General features: G+C 38.6%; 1 protein-coding gene across 1 annotated transcript in view; it reads left to right on the top strand.

Moving 5' to 3' along the window:
• LOC129238916 (headcase protein-like) overlaps positions 1–20,423 on the top strand; it is a 139,872-nt gene extending 119,449 nt beyond the window's left edge. Inside the window, exons 3-4 of the mRNA XM_054874152.1 lie at positions 19,829–19,864; positions 20,121–20,423. Coding sequence (XP_054730127.1) covers positions 19,829–19,864; positions 20,121–20,423 — 339 coding nt within the window. The remainder of the gene's footprint in view (positions 1–19,828; positions 19,865–20,120) is intronic.
• Positions 20,424–21,126: the final 703 nt, after the last annotated feature.

The raw sequence follows: 21,126 nt of genomic DNA, 5'->3' as shown, positions 1-21,126 counted from the left end.
CGCACACCCACACGTATTCACCGCTGCGACCCTTGGAAATTTCAGTTAGTCGCGTTCTGAACTACAGAAAACCAATCAAAAAGTCCTTTCAACTTAACTGACGGCGAAGCATTTATTTGTAAATGTTTATTAGGAAACAACAAAAAAAAATTATAAAGAAAAAACATGGAAAATGCAAATTCCCAATGTGCTGTTCCAAAAATTAGCTCCGCTTAATGGCTTGTTCAAGCGTGTGAAATTTGGTGGTTTGTACTGCTTGAATTCGAAATTATATTTTACGCATTTGTTTCTTGTGGTTTTTGTTATTTTCACATTATTTGCACCCTATTCTTAGCGCTTCATTGAAATTGAGTTGATTGCTGCTCAGAAATACTTCGCGCGCACGTTTCGTATATTTAACTGTAACTCATCCGCCACAACGCATTGGCTGGATGGCTGGCAGCCTGGCTGCACAGTTTAAGCCGCTTTGGCAATGTGTTCGCTATTGCTTCTCTGAGTTCAAAAACCTTATTAGTAGGCTCGTAGCAGAGAGGTATTTTCAATTTGAGTGTCTGCCTCTTGCCCCGCTATCTACTCGCACAGCTCTTGCAGGAGGTTATCACAGGGCACACATTGATTTGTAACGGTAGATATTAAAAACAATAAGTGGCGCACAATTTGTGCAGTGAATTGTGAAAGAAAATGTTAATAAAAACACACCGAACACTCAACACGGCCTCTTCCCGCTTGCCCAAATGCCATATATTTTCACGCTCACAAAAAAAACCACAAAAACAATGCTGGAGATGAATGGAACACATTTAAGTGGAATATGGAAACATGCGCCCAGGAGGTAGGCGACAGGTGGCATGCCGCAAATAAACTAAATGCTTAAACGAAGAGTACAAACAATTTGCGTTGGCGTTTGTATCGAGGACAAGGTCATGGCTCCCAAAATAACACAAAATTGAGTGAGAAAGAGGGAAAAGGGGAAAAATATAATAAAATGCTTTCACAACATTCATTCCCACCGCTGAGCTTACAAAGCAATCTTTAAATCTCGTGCTTGCTAAGCGCCTCATAAAAAGTGCCATGGATCCAAAATTTCATTGTAGCCTACACGCACAACCTCAAAAATTGCTTCCACACCGCAGTGAGTCTGCTGCGGCTAGCGGAATGGGTCGATACAACTTTTCGTTTATTTTTCTTGTATATATTTTATCATTCTCTTCTTGCTGCCCGGTTTGTGTATGCCTTTGCGTGCACAAGTTTATTAACATTTGCCCGAAAAGGTAAATAACACCTAATAAACTTCTGTATACTGCTGCTCGAGCTTCTTGTGCACACTTTGCTTGCCCACCGCTCCGAATTGCTGTGCGCCCAGCAAATATCCCTAGAAAAGTATACGTCAACTGCCGGTAGGCCTTGAAATATTTCGAAATGTAAGAATGTCAGCACAAAAGAAAGGAAGCCTTGAATAAGGGCAACTGCAAGGACATTCAACGCACAAGCAAGAATGTTAAGTATACGCACTGCTGTACATTGTATTTCAGAGCTGCAGACACTCATGACCATGAACATAATTCTCACGGTCATAATGCAATATTTTTCCTCCTGTAGTGTGAGCTTAAGCTGCGCGTACTCGTGCTCCTGCTCCTGTTTGGTGCTAATCTTTCTGCCCACTATTAGTCTCTCTTGGCCTATAGCAGTCATTGCCATGGCCATGGTCATGGTGAATGTCATCAGTTGGCACGTGCTGCTCACTCGCGTGACGGCGAACTCACTGATGTTGGATGAGTATAGTATAATTCTTGCGTAGTTAGATTTTAGGCGCATAATACCGATTTTCGCATCTAAAACATTCGCACTCACACTCACCACTCCGCTCGAGTAGAGGTCGTTTACTCTCGCTTACGAGCAACTTTACTTGTTTGCGTACGTTGCAGTAGGCTGTTTGTTGCTACTTCAAAGGCCTTCAGCTACTGCGCATGGCACTGCTGGGCAATACATCGGCTCGACTCGGCTCCTCTTCAGGCGGCCCAGCTACGTACGTATTCGCGTCGCTGTTTATCCTTACCGGTGTTGTTAGTTTGCTGGATGTCGTTGCCTGCACTTTTCATAGGCGCCCAGTTCAATGACCTCAATACTCGTCGACTGCAAGCAAGTTTGCGCACTGTCTGTCGGGCGGTTGCCAGAAACGACCACAGACAGAACGCCTATACACACACACTCGTGTATGTGTAATCGTATACATATTTTCTGTTATACCAACTGCTGTGCATTCAAAAGCCGTATAGTAGTAGGCGCTCAATGGCCTCGCCTTGCCTCAACCTCAACGCTTGCGAAGTTGGGATAGGCGTAGTTGTTGTTGGGGGGCATGAGTTTGATTGCTGCTATTTGTTTGTTTGTTTTCGATTCAAGAGCGAGAAAAAGGAAAATCAAATCGCTCTTTGGGGCCTTTAAAATTTTCATGACTAATGTCAAGGATAAACTTGTGAGACTTTCAATGCGAGTGTGTTTGCCTTGAACTGTCTGCGATTTAATTTTGATACTTTTTTCGCGACTTTTAAATTTTTTATTGCCATTTCGCGGAGTTTTCATTTTTCCTTACAGAATTTCTGCATTTCTAATTTCGTTTATTTTCGCCCTTTTACTTTTGTTTGTTTTCTTTTCGCGAGCTCGACATGTTTTTATGGCCTTTGGTTGGCACAGTCACAGTCCAGTCCCCTCTGGCTATTGAGCTTTCCAATGCGAGTTGGCTCGTTGTCACACAACATCTGGTACGCGCTTAGTCATTTTATAGATTTAAATTCTTTCTCCATATTTCTTTTTTCTTGTTTACTTCACTGCTATTTGTAATTTCTATTGCTTGTTTTCTTAGTCTATTTGCGGTCACTTGGCTGGTGTGTTGGTATGAGCCTGAGCCGAGTCCTGCCATGTGTATTTTTCTTATCTTGTTTTGTTATGATTTATGACTAATGCCATTCATGAATTTATTACCTAAAACAGAGAAATGATGGTGCTTTCTAAGGAAAAGTATGATATTATAAGAAAAAACTTTCATTTGTTAAATATGAATCGGAATTTGAACTCAAAATAGCCCGAATACGCTAGGTTTGAAGCTAAAATCTTAAAAATTATAATTCTGGTATATAAAACTAGCCTTGATTGACCTCGAGATATCTTCTCTTGAATTTACAACTTAGATTCGCAAGTAACAGTAAATGAGTAAATACTCTAAATTCAGTAGAGGATATCTCAGAGAGAAAGAACAATTGTTTGTTTATGAAAATTGGTTTAGAAGGGAAAGATTTGCACTTTGGGCTATGCTACGCCCTTTAAAATATCTCATGATGTTAAATACATAACCTCAACATAACCTTTCTCAGTTGCAAAGGCAATATCATTTACGCCAGCATCTTGGCTGAACGTTTTTGTTGTAATTGTTAAATGAAGCTTGCTACCGACTCAAATTATTCTTTTGTCGCTTTGTATTTGTGGTTGGCAAGTTTTTGCTCGCTTCACCAATCATTGAAGTCGCAGCAGCAATAATTTCTTGTAGCATTCCAAACTATGTTTTAACTACTTAACGGAATCACAAGTGTCATTTTCAAAGAAAGCATATGATTTTCTTTCTAATTTTTGTATAAACTTTTTTCCAATTTTGAATTTATTTATGTGTTTTTAACTACCATTGGACTTCGTGAAAGCGACCGCCGTTTAATGTCGCGTACTGCATGGCTGCATTTTTTACATTTCGTTTTTGTTTTGCAAATTTCAGCACACAATTCAGGCCCTGCTCTCTGCATTGAAACTATTTACCTTCGGTGCCACTTTTCTTGGTCCACGTTAAAATGCACTTTAATTATATAAAATGAAAAATTCGCTCATTAAAGCGTCAAATATAAGTGACGGCAAAAACTAAATGCAAAAGCAGAAGAAAAAAGTAAGCTTGGAAAAATGCAGTAATGAGTAGACGGAGAGACAAAAAATTGCGCACACTTGACAATGATAAAGCGAGTAATTGCATGGATCTGCGTCAATAAATTGAATGAAAGTGAACGTGATTTTGATTGCATTGCTTTTTTTAGTTGATATTTTTTATGCTGCGGTGTGTCTGCTACCACTTGAGTATTTGTGTTGCCAACCGTCGCCATTGGCTGTGGATGGCTGATTGGTCGATTGGTTGTTGGTTGTTGGCTGGTTGGTAGGTTGGTTGAATTGCTGATGCTCTCGGCGGCAGGAATTAATTGCATTGATACGCAACAATTATTTGCCATTAATGACTTTAACGGTGACAGAGGGCACAGAGCTGTAACAAAAAATGTTGAGGGCAGAAAAAGTAACGAGACAAGTTAAATAAATTAAAATATAATAAAAGCGAAATGAAATAAAAATACATATCGATTGAACGCACAATGGCACATACACAGACATATTTATAAAGTATAATGCATTGGGAAAAATGTGGCATGTGCAAATAAGGTTTAATAAAAAAGCGCACGCAAACAGGATTAAAAACAAATGGTGAAAATAGTTAAAAATAAGTAAAAAGCTGTTTATAGGTAGACGTTCGTGTATTTGGTTTAATATTAAACTAGCAGTGTGAAGATATTCATAGATAAAATCAACTTAGTTAATATAATCCGATTTTGATCAATCATCGGATTCGGAAGCTTGTGCCCATTTCGAAGGTAACTTTATAGATCCGCGATTGAAGAAAAGCTCCTCTGAAACTTGTTTTGTACCATTAAAAACCTCGTGCAACTGCTTGAAAATGAAAAGCTAAAAATCGCTTGGTACCTGGCCTGAGTTATACGGCGAATGCAATAGAACCTCCTAACCAAACTCAGATCTTCTGTCACGTCATTGAAGGCGTGCGCGGCTGGGCGCAATTCTGATGCAACACTGGACGTTCACATTACCAGGATTGAATCAGTGGAGTATCCTCTTGGGTGTTGCCTTTTTCGCCTTGCTGCCTGTTTCGATTTCTCACCTTGTTCATAGATGCACTGAACAATGTATGAAAACTTCAGTTTATAGTTTACAGGCAGTAAGCGACAATTCATCGGGGATCTCAACAACGAACTTAACTTCACTTTTTTAACTTAATTTTGGAATGCTGCAACACACAACCGACTTCTACAAGCACAAAACTGCCACAGAGTTTATTTTTTGGAAGCTAATGCCACTTTCAAATCACGATATAATATGACCTGACGACTGCAAACCAATCAATCAAAAGATTAGGTTAGGCTATAGTGATAGTCGGTTTGTACGACCAACTCAGTTAGTCCCTACAGATCCGTTGTGATACCACTGTGCGACGCGGGAACCTCAATTATTTTTCTTAGTGAAACAATTTTGTGGCTCTTATGAAGTGTAGGATTGGTTCAATCCCCAGCCAATCAATAGTTGGCAGTAATTCGTAGCAATGATTGAGATTCCATAAGTCACTCAACCATTCGAAGAGCTTCGTTCCCACGACAGTCGGTTCTACGTTACCGGAATGATCCGGATTTATATTCGGCCAAGGAGTTGTAACGCCAGCATCAGTCCTGGTACTTGTATGGGGGATGCTTATGCTGCTACAACAACCCGATCCAATATAGAGCTCGTGAGATATGGCCCACTTTAGACAGCAGGGAGAAAATGAACAGACCTTGTAATATAAGCGTGCATGTGAATATACATAACTTCATATGGAACTGAAGAACGATTTTCACTGTTTTGCAGCAAAGATTTTTATTTAACGTTTTACCTTGGCTTTATTTCTCACACACGTACCTATATATACTATATGTATGTGTCTATGTGTGTGTGTCTTTACTCCACTTGCCATGCAGTAGCAATCTCTGACATTTTGATAAATGACCCCTGCAATCTACCAACTCCAGTCGTGCGAGTGACGATTACCCTGAACATGTTCTTTCACAGTTTAGGAATACAAATGAAAAAAAAAACCTAAGGGGAATCAAATAAGACTTCAGTTTGAGTTTCGAGCGAAAATATGTAAGATTTACCATTTTTAAAACGAGGAAAAAGGGAGGGAAAATTAAAATAAATATTAGTGAATAAAACTTGTATCGGTCATCATTCATTCCTTTTATTACCCCCATTTGACAGTGTGTTTGGGGTGCGTTTCCACCCAGCACTGATATGTCCCTGTGTCGCTGCGGTCATCATAATTTAATTAATGGTTGTCGTCACGATGATAAAGACGCTAGATCGGTTTACAGAGTAAATATTTAGAAAAAACGTAAAAGAATATAGAATATAATTATATTGGAAAAACGAAATGTGTAAATGAAAAATTTCGGTAGGTTGAGTAAGAAAAGTACAGTAAAAAATGCTTTGATTAATTTCTCGTTTTCCTGTGGTTAGCCATTCAGTTATTTACGCGTTGATGATTGTTTTCTTTTTTTTCTTACTTTTTTATGATGTTTTGCGCTGACAGGTCTCATTCCTAGTAATTCACTATTTGTGGTTCACTCATACCTCATTTAACTTTTTTAATTGTGATAAATGAATGGTGGTTTGCATAAATTTGCATACAGAATGTCAGCCGACACACCCTGCACACCCGCAGGCTGCTAATCTGTGTGTATAAGTCATAATGGGAGACTGCTTTACCTAAAAAATTTTCAATTTTATAATATGTCGTGATTTTGTTATTGTTGTAGAAGCATAAACATTCCCAATACATATATGCGGAATGCTGCTGAAGTGACAGAATGGGCTCTGAGGCCATCTTCCTTGGCCCGGAGGCCGTTCTGCCACTCCCTTCTACAGCCATCAAAGCCATGGTTAGCAAACGGGTTTCTCTAACCCACAAGCGAGCTTGGCAGGCTGAGAGCGGCTGCAGATGGACAAAACTGACCGACCGACTGTCGCAATTCCTCCTGTCACTAAACAGAGGGGACTGTGGGAGGCTGGTTGGACTGATGACGGGCATCTGAGACAGTGCACTCTGCCCAGTATGTGGAGAGGAGGGTGAGACGGCGGACCACTTTCTGTACATCTGCCCCGTCTTCGCTCGAATCAGGCTTGAGGTCTTTGTCACTGATGTGTTAAGAAGCAATCACCTTGGCTCCGTGGCGTCACAAGATCCACTCAGATTTCTTCGGAGGTCGAATAGATTTACAGAAAATTAACAAGGGAATCCGAGTGCAGTATAATGGACTTAATTGTGTCTGAGTCTGAGTCTGTCCCGACAAAAAACAGAAAAAAGGGTCCTTCGCCGGATATAAAAGCGGGTCGCTCCGATAACGTAGAACCGACAGTCTTGGAAAGGATAATATAGCTTGCGCATCCGCGTCTCTTCTTTTGAAATAGCCGAGATAGCAAAAACGCTGAAAGTCCCGAAGTAGTTTCCTCTATCGAAAGCTCTAACATTTATTTCAGCTCAAAAACACATCGAAATATTGGATATGAATTTGAAGTGGTTCCATTGGAATATAAATTCATTTCCGAATTTACCTCGAAAATCGTCCATCTGTCTGCTAAAGATTTTATGTGGCACGGCGTCTCATTAATTACCAGTCCTTTTTCACAGCTTCCCTTTCTGTTATTTACTAATTTATTTTCTTGAATTTTTCATTGAATTTCGTCGCGTAGTTATTCTCCAATATTTATTTACATAAACCCATTACGTTTCTATCTGCTAACTGTTTACTCAGAATTGCATAATTTTAATGAAATTTCTTCTCCAGCTGCTTCGCTAAAGTAATTAATCATATTTTCTTCACTTTTTCATGTTGTTGTATTTTCTATAAATTTTTTCTACCCCCATTAATTGATTCCTTGACAGTTTGGCGTTGAAAACTAGATATTGACGCTTGAACACAGGTATTGAAATAAATTAAAGAAAATAATTTAGTAAACTGCAGAAAATACAATGTTACTCATTAAATACATTCACTTTTTAAGTAAATAAATGTTGCCTCCAGTTTGCCTGCCGCGCTCTCTTCACCCCATTTCGGCTGTGCATTTGCGCGTGATTTTTATAGCTTCCACTTCAGCGCGCCTTTTCTGAGCAGCAACACAGTATTAAATGCCACTTGTGTATATTTTCCCTTTATTGTCAGAAAGCAATACGAATTTTCGTGCATCTCACATTGAAATTAACCTTTTAACAAGGATTCCCCGCATTTTTTTTCAATTCTGTTGCACTCGAACCATTTTTGAAGCGCTAGTGGGAGGGAGGCTGTCTTAGTTTGTTGTACCGTTATATTGTTTTGTTGCTTGCGTATGGCGTCTTCATGTGCTTTTGTGCAAAATTTGGGTTTAGTTGACGCTTTTGATCCAAAGCGTTGGACTGTAAACTTTGAGATATTCGCCACTGGATGGCTACTTCCAGAGGAGAGGTTAGACTTCGTGCTGCACAGGTGGTAAGCCTGAGTTGATATAGTCGTATATTTATTTAGCAGCTCCAGTGACTGTGTATTAGGTTTTGTGCCACATGAAATGTTGCAAACACTTCGAATGGACCTTAATTTGGTTTGGAATTATAAGTAAGTGGCTGCGAGGAATACTCGTGCATGCATGTATGAGTGTGGGTGTTTGATTTGATATAAGGAAAATACATCATGCGTTGATTGGCGTCGGTGTGCTTGCCACTTTTCACACGCTCTTCGACGCGACGGCTTGTCGCTACAGTGCACTTCACTCCATTCGGCGCCAATAGGCACCCACTCCCCTCCGCTGATTCACTCCAACGCGCATTCAACTCACACTCCACTCGATTTGACTTGATTTACATACATACATACATATGTGTAACAGTGTGTGTGTGTGCAGCGACACAGCTGTATTTGTTTGTGTTTCCGCACGTCTGTCTGACTGCTTTTGCTCAATAATAAATTTTATTTGCAAATGTTTATCCTTTCGCTTTTCGTTTTTTTTGCCTTTTTTTGTTTTTTTTTGCTTTTTTTTATTGTACTCACTCTGCGTGCGTGTATGTGTATGCATGCATGTTTTTCAGCGCATAACTATCCCTGCAACATTTTCACATCTGTGTGCCATGTCAGTCGCCTGTCGCCTGTCGTCTCAGCTGCACAATCGCAATGCAATAAACTCTTCCACACCTCATTTCAATTGCAAAATGATGATAGACATTACTGAAATTGTTATGATGGCTCTTAACAAGTTCGTTTACACCGAAGTGTCAGCCACAGTCGAGGCGGCGGGCACAGCAAAGTCAGTAGCAACGAAAACGACAAAACCAAAAATGGAGTAGTTGGTCCTTATTCAGCTCTCCTATATGCAGAGGTATGTAACTCCATCGAAACCATGTTATGTTGGTAGTTCGCCTTTAAGTATGCTACCATATGCGTGTATGTGTGAATGGATGTGAAATTGTTGGGTTGGTCTGGCAGTTGCTTGATTTGTTCGCAATCAAAACTATCAAGTACGGTGTGAAAAACGAATCCAAATACAACTAACACAGCACATATCAAAGAGCATATGCAAAAATGGAGAAAATACAAATATTTGTTATGCCATTATAATAAAATCTGGAGTAATAAAAAATGAAGTGAGTGAAACTACTATTGAACGAAATATAAATGCATAAAAATTGGTTAAAGTGGAAGTTATCAACCCTCACAGACAACAAACATGGGAAATGAGTTATGTCGCCCTAACTTCTATTGAGTTTTGTTTAAGCTGATTTTCGGTCTTCCATCACGGAGTGCTGGCACTGTGGCTCTTGTCAGGCTAAAATATCAGAAAGCTCTCTTATTATTTTATAGATTTCATTGCCAGCCCGTTTGCTTGCCTTTATAAAGACCTCTCAGCTCCTTAGTCTGAGATGAAGCATCATTCAGTTAAAGTCTTTTATTTTTATTAAAATGATAATACAAAACAGAAATATTGTTGGAATGAATTATAATCTGGTAGATAATTTCGTGGGATTTATGTTTTGGTCCATTCGATCAGCCCAATTCGTGACAACTTTTGCCAATATCTTTGATTAACAAATCTAATTAATGCGTCGCAAAAGTTGGTCATTTGAATTCAATTCTTGTACGAACTGTATTTTATAGGCACGTAAGCCGAGAACATTACGTAAAATTTTCCACGTAGTTGAAGCACAAAGGCCAACAAGTTGAGAATGGGCACGAATCGACATTTCGGCGTATTAACTTCGGGACCATATTTTTTTTTTTTTTTTCGAAGTAAATTTCCACAATTCGGAAGCGTTGTTCTGATCGTTTATCAAAACGGTTTTCCGCTTCTCAGCTTCAAACCATGGTTGTTGATATCAATAGCTCTCATGCAGCTAAAAAACACCCGCTAGAAGCAGCACCCATGCAAACTTATTGAGCAGGTGTGGCGCTCTCCTACCTTCCAATCTAAATTAAAATTAAATTAAATTAATTCTATACAACTACATCTATACTTGTAGTTTTTTCCGCACAAGAAGCCTCCACACAATATATCCGGAATTTAGGAATTTTAAATTTTAGTCTGAGGCCACTTTGCTTCGACATAACAGCCATTCTTACTTGATCCGTATATTAATCATAGTAGCCGATGTCCATCGCCCGTGACTTGGTTTTGTATTTACATGCACACCCACACAGTATTTGTTTATGTGAAACTTCCGTATCCACTGTCTGCTACGAGTTCATTGAACGCTGTCTTATTGTCACCTCACACACATACCCACACCCGTAAGTGCACATGCGGGTAAAGTCGCTTAGGATATGCCCAGAACTGCGGGCGACAGTTGCCTGCTTGTGGGAGCCCCAGTCACCAGCGACGGTTTTCTTATCACCGTCCACTATTGGGTCTTGTTTGCCGTGTTGCTTTTGTGTTTTTGTTTTTTGGCCATTCTTTGCAGCTGTCAACTATGCGCCTGGCTATCTTCATGAGCATCTCTATGGGTACTTTTTCTTTGAAATACTGATGCTCTCTGCCATTTAGTAACTCGACTTGCTTGTCTACTTTGCCATTGAAGGCACTTTTTATTGCGATATTGGAATTTTGATAATAGTAAATGACTGCTTGTTTGTTAGAAATTTTGCGCTCAGGTGGAAATGCAAGACACAGATTGGACATAAAGAGAATGGTGTGACGTTTCCTTTCAGAGAAATAAAGTTTTTAGAATATTACAAAGCATGTCCAAAATAACGACTGTAAACCGAAAATTATTGGCATGAGATTTCTAAAATATTCATATGCATTGGTATTGGTGTATGTGTGCATCCTTTATTTTGCAATATAAATATTTTTCAATTTAAAATATTTACCTTAGATGCTTAAAGCTTCAACGCTTCAATCGCTTCCTATACCAGCCAATACCGACATATTTCTTCCTCTTTCTGGAATAAGTGAAAATACGAAGGAAGAAGTAGGCATGCAGTTTTGCAGTGCAACAGCAGGAGTCTAAAGTAATTTCTCACTTGGCAACCACAAATCAATATCCATTAGTTGAATGAAACCTTCAAATCCCCTAAGAAAATGAAACTAATTACGTTTTCCGTTTCCGTCCTCAACTTGCCATTTTGTTAATTAAACTTTTGTACTCATCCTCTCCAATTGTTGGTAATCATGTGTGGTAAACACAAATACACAAGCAGAAATGTTCATACAGATTCACGAAATTTGTTCCCATGAAAGGTTATTCGCGAGAAAAAGTAAGCGCAAATGGAGCGCTGCTTATTAATTTTACTCTCTGCAGAGTACTTTTATAACCGAACTTTTCTAAAAGTGACTATTGAGGCAAAAGAATTCTCGAGTTCATGAGGCAAGTAATTTTCACAGTGTATTTTCTTCCTGCGCGGCAGTTAAGTACTTCTAACGCAACCGATTCCCAAGTCTCCCGGTGAGTGTGTGAAAAGGATTTGTTGGTGCTTTTTATAAATATGTACCATATATACCTATGAATGTGTGTGAGTGCTAGACATTTTAACAGTTTTGCTTTCAATTTAATTTCTATTAAAATTAACTTCTTTTCGTGGCCTTTGTAGTGCGCTGCTGATTGTGTGGTAACGAAGGACCCAGCGCCAATGCGTTCAGCTTCCAAAAACAAAATTATATACACACCTACTTGCAACTAACCGTGAATAAAAAATAGTTGGTTCTAAAGTAATTGAAGACCGCAAAATGAAGAAAACTGAAGTTGCTCTGAGTGCGGCAGGCGGCCATAGACCAGCTAACGAAATAAGTTGGCAAATAAGTGTTCAAAATTTTTTCCACCATTTACCTTCAAGTTGAAAACTACAAGTAGCTATGTCTCCAATGTCTGTACTGTTGTTGTAGTTGTTGTTGCTGCAGACGGCAAAGTTTTATGGAGCGTACGATGCATATTTAAGGCAACTAACTAAACTAAACTAGCCAAGGAGGAGTGGCGTTTGCTGGCTTGTTTGTTTTGCATTAAAAGTAAAAGTAGTGAGAGTTTTAGAAGTGAATAACTTCAAGGGAAGCGAGGAGTCGAAACTTTTGCTAGAATAAACTGTATTCTTGGTTGGGATATTTGCTATTGGAGCTTCCGAGAAACTGTTAATTTGCATTTTGTTTATTTTTTGCAACTTTTTTTCTGATTTATGAAAAGTTTCAAAAAATGTTTGGAACTTAAAAATTATTAACCAAAAACGCTTTTTAAACCGCTTATTGCTAAGCGTAATAGTCATGACTTCAGGGATTAGGATTAGTCAGAGGCCTGAAGAAATAAGTATTTTTAGTAATTCTTTCGACAATAATTTAATTTGTCCTATAAAGCTAAAATGCGGAAATATTAAACTTTAAATTGTTTCAATCAATTAAACAAAAGAATAGAATAGTTTAAGAAATGGGGCAGAGCCATCTTTGTTGGATGCCTTCTCACAAGTAGTGAATTGCGGTGACCACGAAAATTTTGTAATGGTTTATCAAAATTGAGTTAAACAAAAAGAATCTTTTTTTTAATAGAAAATGTTGAAAATAGTTTTTTATGTTTTTGTTTTTAAGTTTGAAAAATCAGTTTCGAGAATTATCCATAGAAAGTTTTCGTCATTAACATCGAAGGTCTGAAAACCTCTGACTAACCGTCAAAAAACAAAGAAACAAGAAAAAAAATTGGTTTAGTCTGAATGTCACCTTACAACAAGCATAAATTTTAAGTTGTTTGATCGATACTTTACGAAATGTCGATCACTTCAACCATCTACCGAAATGTAATGAATTTATTTTTCTCTAAACTAATATACATAAAAAAAATAGATGTGCACTCATTGAATCGTAAAGATAATTTACCCGCTCAAATTAGGTGTGGGAGCGCCACACTTTGTTTCCACACAATTATTTCTTTGAGAGTGAACTAAATAAACTAAATAAGTTTTGAAATTAAATTTCATTTTCGTTGGAATTGTGTCGATTCACTTTTGAATTACCGGAAAAAGGACTTTAGCCTTACACATATTCTTATTTAGGATTTTGTCTTCTAAATTCTGGAAATTAATTAATTTAATCTAACCTCTTGGGCTTCTTTTACTCAGGTACTCCGTAAAGTAAGCAAACTTATTAAAATCAGAAGTTTGCCTATACTTTTAATTTTTTAATCCTAATCGTAAATTGCCCATGGCTTGCCCATATCACTTCTCCAAAGCACGCGCGCTTTTGTTTTTATTGTTTCTGCATCGCTTGCGCTTACAGCATCGCATCGTCTGTCTGATGTAAAACATATTTATTCGGTAAGATTTTCCAAGATGACTAATCTTCGTGTACTTTTTGTCCTTTTGCCATTCAATTCTATATTGCGGTTACAATTGCCAAGATTCACTATGTTGCAACATTGATTTATTTTGCACTAATAATTCTTTGACATGATGACACTGGCACAGATAAGCGAAGAGAATACGTTTGTGCCATTTAGAATGGCTTCGGACCTGGATAGTTACCATATTTCAGAGATACCTGATATGGAAAACAAAATAAATGATTTAGCGCTAAGGTTTTGCAGCGTCAGCGTTTGGAGTTTGGCGAAATTTCATCTTAAGTACTTCTGTGTCCTGTCCCTTGCCATTCCCGCTTGCATGTCAAATGCCATGTTACTGCACACCGATATGCCACGCCAACACCCACTCACACTGGAACATTCTTAATACTGTGCAGCAGCTCAACTAGAACCATTTAGGAGTATGCAACAACTACTACAATTGCATGGATAATTCCTCGACATCGACTCAATAATAAATGTGGTCCTTTGTCAGGATTATTGTTTCATTTGTAGCTGATCGAAATGGTTATTGTAGCAGCAAAAGATTGCGGGCATTGGCTTGCATCCCGCAGCAGAGATTTCCATTATCCAACTGCTCCCTGTCTCCATTTGCTCTCTGTCCCTGGCCTGACTGTGCTTTAAGTGCTTTGGTCGTAATAAATCGCACCTGGACGTGGAATTGACGTGTGCACTCAACACCGTCGCGTACAACGTAGTCAAGTGGTATTTACTCCACAACAACAAAAACAATAACGACGAGAATAACGGCACTTAATAACGAAATTAAATAAACGTTGGCTGGACAGGCGCATCAGTGAGTTGCCCCTATAGGGCACGAAGGTACAAGTGGATGTAGGGACTTTGGAATGTTAAAGCGTTTTTCTCATGTTTTTTTTTGTTGTTAACGTTGTTACGCTATTCAACAGCTGAAGCAATGCTTTAAGTGGAAGAATTTATTTTAAGAGTACAAAATTTGTAACCCAAGAGAATCTCCTTCTTTTGATGCAATGATGTATTTCGTTTTATTTCTTTTTTTTTCATTGAAATGTTTTTACCCTTCTTAGGGATACTCAAAATTCGGCAGTTTTTTATTTTTTATTTTTTTATTTGTAATTTTTTTGATTTTGTTGTTTTTTGCACTTTGGTGTGTACCTTCCCGCACACATTCACTCCGTCTGCCAGCGACCGAACGACCGACGTGTTTCCGGTTGGCTTTTCAGGAAATATTTGGCACTTGTTCATTGCATTATTTATTTTCCGGTTTTAATGCAATACATGCCACAACAACAACACCAATTGCTGCTGCAATAACAAAGTCTCCCAACAAAATGCAGACATGCCAAAATACAAGTGGCATTTTGTGGCAGCCACACATTCGCATGAATATCCTCGTACATGCATGCACACATATGCAGAATTGCAAGCGCAGCTGGTGAATTACATGGTATGCATACATTTAATATGTATGTGAGTACATATGCGCATATGTATGTGTGCTTGTGTGCACATACCTACATTAGTACATTTTCGGGGTTTGCGTTTTTGTTTGTCTGCCACTGCCAATGTCACGTGAAATGCAGACACAGCAATGCATGGGATTTCTGTTTCTTTTTAACCTCTCAACCTATTGCCACTTTTGTCGAATTTTTGTGGCATGTTGCAGACGAAAACGTGAACACGCCGCATAACTCAAAACAAGTGAAGGAAAAAGTTGTATAAGCAAAGTACAGCAGCAGCAGCAGCAAGCAAGTGAAAGGGAAGAGGGAGCAAGCAAGCAAATAAACTATAGCTTAAGCGGAAGCGCCTGCTTTTTTCAGCGTCGCCGCCTGGAAGTGGAAAAAGCGCTATTTCCGACTGCTGTCTGCCAGCAGCTGGCTTGCTCACGGCGCACCGACAAGGAGATGGCATGCAAGTAACAGCTACAACAGCAAACTATAAAATAAAGTATAACTTGTTTGCAGTGAGTTTTATTTCTTGTCTGCCCGTGCCATTGCGCCAAGATGTATGCTATGAAATTTTTAAAGCTTTCAACTGCTTGCCTTTTTCCGCTTATGCTGGCCACAAATAGGTGTTGAAACACCTAGAAAGACACACTCGTATGCATATGTGCTACTCTGTGTGTGGGCGTGTAATTTATTATGTTAGAAACTTGGTTGCAGTCGGTGTTGACGTTAGGGGTCAATGTGACTGCTCTGTTCACTCTGTGCGTGTATGTGTATGTGTGGCGGTGTGTCGCCCTCTGCTTTCTCGGCGTAATCTAAAAATAATAGTATCGAAAATTGCATTGGGGAATGTAATATTCCGCAAAATGTTTAACTTGCCAGGCTATTTTTCACCAAAACCAACATCCTTTTCGGTAACTTTTTCCCCAAGCGTGTGTGGCAAGTTGCACCTTGCATCTGGCAACTTGTTTCATTCATTCTTTTCTTTATTATTTTTCTGTGTTGTTTGCTCAATTTTGTACTTCCCTGGCGACGTTTCATAATTTGTGCGTCTGCAGCAAGAAATTTATGTGGCCAGTCTAACTGCAATTTTCCTTAACTTGCCTTAGTCTCATACAACCACATTCCTCTACCTACTAAGCCTTCGTTATTTACTTGCATAAAATAATATTTTTTTATGTTTCTATTTCTATTTGCAGGTATGTGTCGCTACTAAAACTAAATTACTTACATTTTTGGCCAGAAATTACGGTGAGTCTGCATCCGAGCATAAGACATAAATAAGCACAAATATTTTCATAGCTCTGCACCTATGTGCATTTGTGTTGCCTTCATTCAATTCAGTCGTGCAACGTGCACTCAGTCACATCATAAATACCGCAGAAATCACAAAACCGCGTGTAAATCGTGCAAAAGGGTCATTGCGAGTGCGATAAAAATTCTTACAACACACTTTGCCAATGCACATATCCAAACATAATATGGATGTGCGCACATATATAGGTATGCATATTAATATGAGTATGTGTGGGTTTTACGAGTATTTATATTTATAATCGCGTCTATTCAGTTCTGCTGTGCTTCTGGAAGTGTTCCGCATGCATGCATAAGCACGCAAGTATAAGTAGTGCATGTGTCTGTTCACACTTCTGTATGCAACTGTAGCGGACGTGTGAGAAACTCGTAAAAACTAATTCAATTGGTTGTCATCGTCTTTCTCACCAGCATTACCGCACCTACAATTCCCACCTCCCTCATTCAAAAGTTATTAACTAAAAGGCATCTCTTCGCGCAGCCAGTTGTCAGCCGTGTGTCATAAACTTCTGCACACTCTTGCTCTAGAAATTTCCAGAGAGCTCTAAGCAACGTATTCCAACTGTTTGCTCATAAAAAGCATACGAGTGTTTCGCTTGCTTTCTTCTCAGCCCAGCTGCATCTAGAAAACTGTATCTTTATATGGAATTCTTCTGGGACGACGCTGAAAATACCAAATTATTGGAGGCTATTGAATAATGTATGTATGTATGTGTGCTTGTAGGTGTGCGTTACCATTAATCTAAATATTTGCCAGTTCGAACATAATTAGGTGCTGCCAGGTTCATTTCAGTCAATGAGTTTGTATGAAAAAATGTATAACAGGTGTACTTTTAGAGACTTAGCTTATTTAATTATTTTTTTTTATTGGTTTTTTTTTTTTCAAATAAAACGCTGACAATCAATGAGATATATTAGAGATGAGATATATGAGAATATTTTGCATTTTCATTCACTTGCCAATTGTATGGCACTAAGAGTTTATAAATAATTTCGAGCTTCCAGTAACCTCGACTGCTTCTCATTTATAACATCCATTTTCATACCACCTTTTCCAGCATAATTTGTTGTTGTTGCTGTTGTACCAGCAGAAACATTCCCAATACATGTACGGCGAATGCTGCTGGAGTGACAGTCCGTAGCCGGATGTAAATCCCGGTCCTTCCGTATAACCGACTACCGTGCGAACTGGTTGAAATTGGTCCTGTTTGCCAGTAATTTGACCTACCTCCAGAAAAATTAGTTTAAGTGAGTGGAATCACAAACAGAAAATAGATCCTCTGCAGGTTTCAAAATGTATGCGTCAATGATCCGCTACCATGAACTATAGAACCAGGGATGAGTATGACGCAAACTGGTCGCAACTTGGAGCATTTTTTTAGTGGACTCAATTTGGTTATTTGTCAGAGTTTACTGGCCCAAATTGCCTAACTGAAATATATCACATTATTCTATTCACCGTAATCGAGGAGCTTGTCGAAATTACACTTTATAGCGATTGATGTGTGATGCACAGACATTTTTTCTTCTTTCTTATTAAAATTAGAAAACATTCTTTTCCGAGATTTTGTAAGCCCACTCAAGCAACTAATTAACACAATCAGCATCTTTCTAACTCTTTACAAGTCAAATTATAATTTGAATTCAATTTTTATGCACATACCGGTTTTAGGTCAGATTATATAAATATTATATAATATATCGGGTGTTTTTTAAGAGCTTGGTAACTTAAAATGATAATTGAAGACAGAAATTTTGTTGGAATGATTTTTTTATTATAATCTAGTAGATAATTTAATGACATTTTTTTCTTGAATATGATATATGCGCCAATCACCGCCAGCTCCTTCCTTATTTCGAAAGAAAAAACATCCGATGCAGCTTCTCCCACTATTGGTGGTGTATTTTTCGTTCGAGGTGCTTTTCATGGCAGAAATACACACGGAGGTTTTCGATTGCCTGCGGAGGGAACAACGCTATTAGAAAAACGTTTCCTATCTTTTGGTGCTTCACAACCGAGATTTCGAGCGTGTGCACTAGCAAATGGTAGTCACTTACCAACGCATTCGGTTGCTGCTGTACCATCTGAGATTAATTATTCAATCTGAGCTTAGAACTGCTAAATTTTTAATGGTGGATCTTATATGAAGAAGGAAAATCATTGAAACAGAACACATTCGGCGACGGCGGCCGCCTAATATATGGGCTACTTTACGTTATTATTGAAAAGCTACTCTTTAAAATATTTTTTCAAAGATCAATTGTGATGTCCAGAAAAGATTTTTTAAATCTCAAATAGGACTAGGGTCATGATTTAGTCAGTAAATATACTAATTGTTTTATTGTACTGAGAAGAACTATTGTACTACTAAGAACCCGATATCAGTACGCAAACTCTACTGAGTTTCTACGTTTGCACTGATTATTACATTCATAACTATCGAGAAATCGTAAGGCGGGGTTCCGAACTGAATCTAGTGTCCAGGTACATACAAGTATGCAAATAGTATATTGGTTCTTAGATCTTTCGGTAATTATATTGATCTTTCTTCGACAAAATAAACGAGTTACGCTGCAGGTGCCCATCTTAGTCCGCTTGCTGCTGGTAGCTTATCTAGCCTTTTCAACCAGTAAAAAATATTTTCTTACATTGTCCATAAATAGCGACGGTCTTTGGGGATAGAAAGGACTAAAGTGAAGCGATTAATGTACATCTATACATACATACATGGTGAAAATTGCAAAAGAAAATGTTTTCTCTTTTCAAAGAATTCCCAGGACTTTTAGTACAGCTTGGAGCCATCTTACGACGGTGAGCGTCAGTTATACCACCTATCCACAAATTCATATACTACATCATAAAAGTACGAGTCCATTACTCTATTAAGGACATCTGAGACTGTGAGAAGGTAAAGAGAGCAATTGAACCACACATGCAGACACACGCACGCGCCTCTTCGCACAAAAAGCGCGAATATAAATGTCAAACGGTTTATTCACCTTACACACCTTGTCTTGAGCAAAACAAGAACAATAAATAACGACAAACAACAGCAATAAAAATGCATTAAAGTAAAAATGTAATAAACAACACAACAAAAGGACATTTATGTATGTGCGGCATGTGTGTGCGTTATTATTGTAGTTGTTCAGTGCACAAACTAAGGTTGTCATAAAATGGCAATGAAGTAAAATAGGTTTCAAGCGATTTCACGTGGAAAATTTAAAAATAAAACAAAAAGCTGAATCAGAATGCTAAATAAAAAACAAAAACAAAAAGACGTGCGACAAACATAAATGCGCAATTGCACCTTTGCTACGTTACGGGACTCTATTGAGAGCAATTTGTCTATGCGCTCGAAGACTCTTTAAAATTTCCTAATTTCCGCAGTGCAACACAACACCGCCGCTGCTGCTGCTAATGGCAGTGAGTAGTAAATAGTGAGCACTCACGCATGCACCTGCACACGCACACAGCTCATGCAGATAATAAAGTTTTTAGCGCTTTCCCAATGTGGCCATAGCATAAGTTATGACCAATAGCCTGCACTCGTTCACCTCCCCCTACCGATTTCTCTAAAATTTTACTAACCTGCAGCCGAGCTGCTTTTGCTTTCTATTAGGTTTGCGCGGCACATCGCAAAAGTTTGCACTAAAAACTCTAAAATCGCAACGATGAGCAGGTTTTTATTAAGCGAATTTATGTTGCGAATAAACAACAGCAACAGCAGCAGCAGCAGCCAGTCAGTCATCCATCTCCAGTGACTAATTCACTGCCCTCTGTAGCGAGCGAAAGCAAAAGTTTGCAATTTTGTAGTGTTGTTGTTGTTGTTGAGCGCGTGCACATGGATATAAAATTTCGTAGCATGCAATACGTGTTTGTGGCACAAATGAATTGTGGCATAAAAATGAAATGCACTTATGACAGCCGAAACAGCTACGCCAACTATTTGGCATTGCAAAAGAGCTGCAACAACAATTGCTGAGCAAAAAAGACACTGTCTCAAAGTATTTTTGTTTTTTACTCTTTACGTTGAAAAGTTTTGCGTGAAGTGAGCAATTTTTGAAAATTCAAGAGACTTGATGGAATTTTCTCGCCATTGTTGGCGAGAGGGCAGACGAAGAGACTTCAAAGCGAGCGAGCGAGTTTGTGAAAAGTAGGTATCGTCATTTCCAACTAACGACGGGCGTATCCGCCTCCGCTGCAATTTAAGCAAATGAAATTGTGAGGGCGCGCAAATGTTGTTCTTGGAACCATAAAAGTAAAAAGTTCAAATTTGAAATTTGGTTGAATGCTGCAGTTTGTGAAATATCATCAAAGAAATTATGAGTTGTGGTGTGATGAATTAAGCGACGGACAGATCGTCGTTACTGTTGATGATAATTGTATTTCAAACCAAATTATCAACCTTTTGGAATGCTGAAGACGGATTCACGCTTCCTAGGCGGACACCTTTTTTTTCTCTTGCCACTCTGTTTCAATTAGAGTGCAACGAAAATGTGCTAAACACTTTGTTGAAATCAAAGTGGTTTGGATTTTCTGTTCGAACGACTCGATGATAAGAATTATCATTATCTCTTTTACTATGCAACTGCATTTTATAGCAACTGCATGAAGCAAAACCGAAATCTCTCTCTTTTCCTAACAGTTTCAATGCCTTTGACTTCAGAGAAGGTAGCCTTCCTGGT

This window comes from Anastrepha obliqua, chromosome 1 (genome assembly GCF_027943255.1).
Source record: "Anastrepha obliqua isolate idAnaObli1 chromosome 1, idAnaObli1_1.0, whole genome shotgun sequence".
NCBI classification, from domain to species: Eukaryota; Metazoa; Arthropoda; class Insecta; order Diptera; family Tephritidae; genus Anastrepha; species Anastrepha obliqua.
The sequence above is the reverse complement of the archived record's forward strand: the minus strand, read 5'-3'. Positions and strand labels throughout refer to the sequence as shown.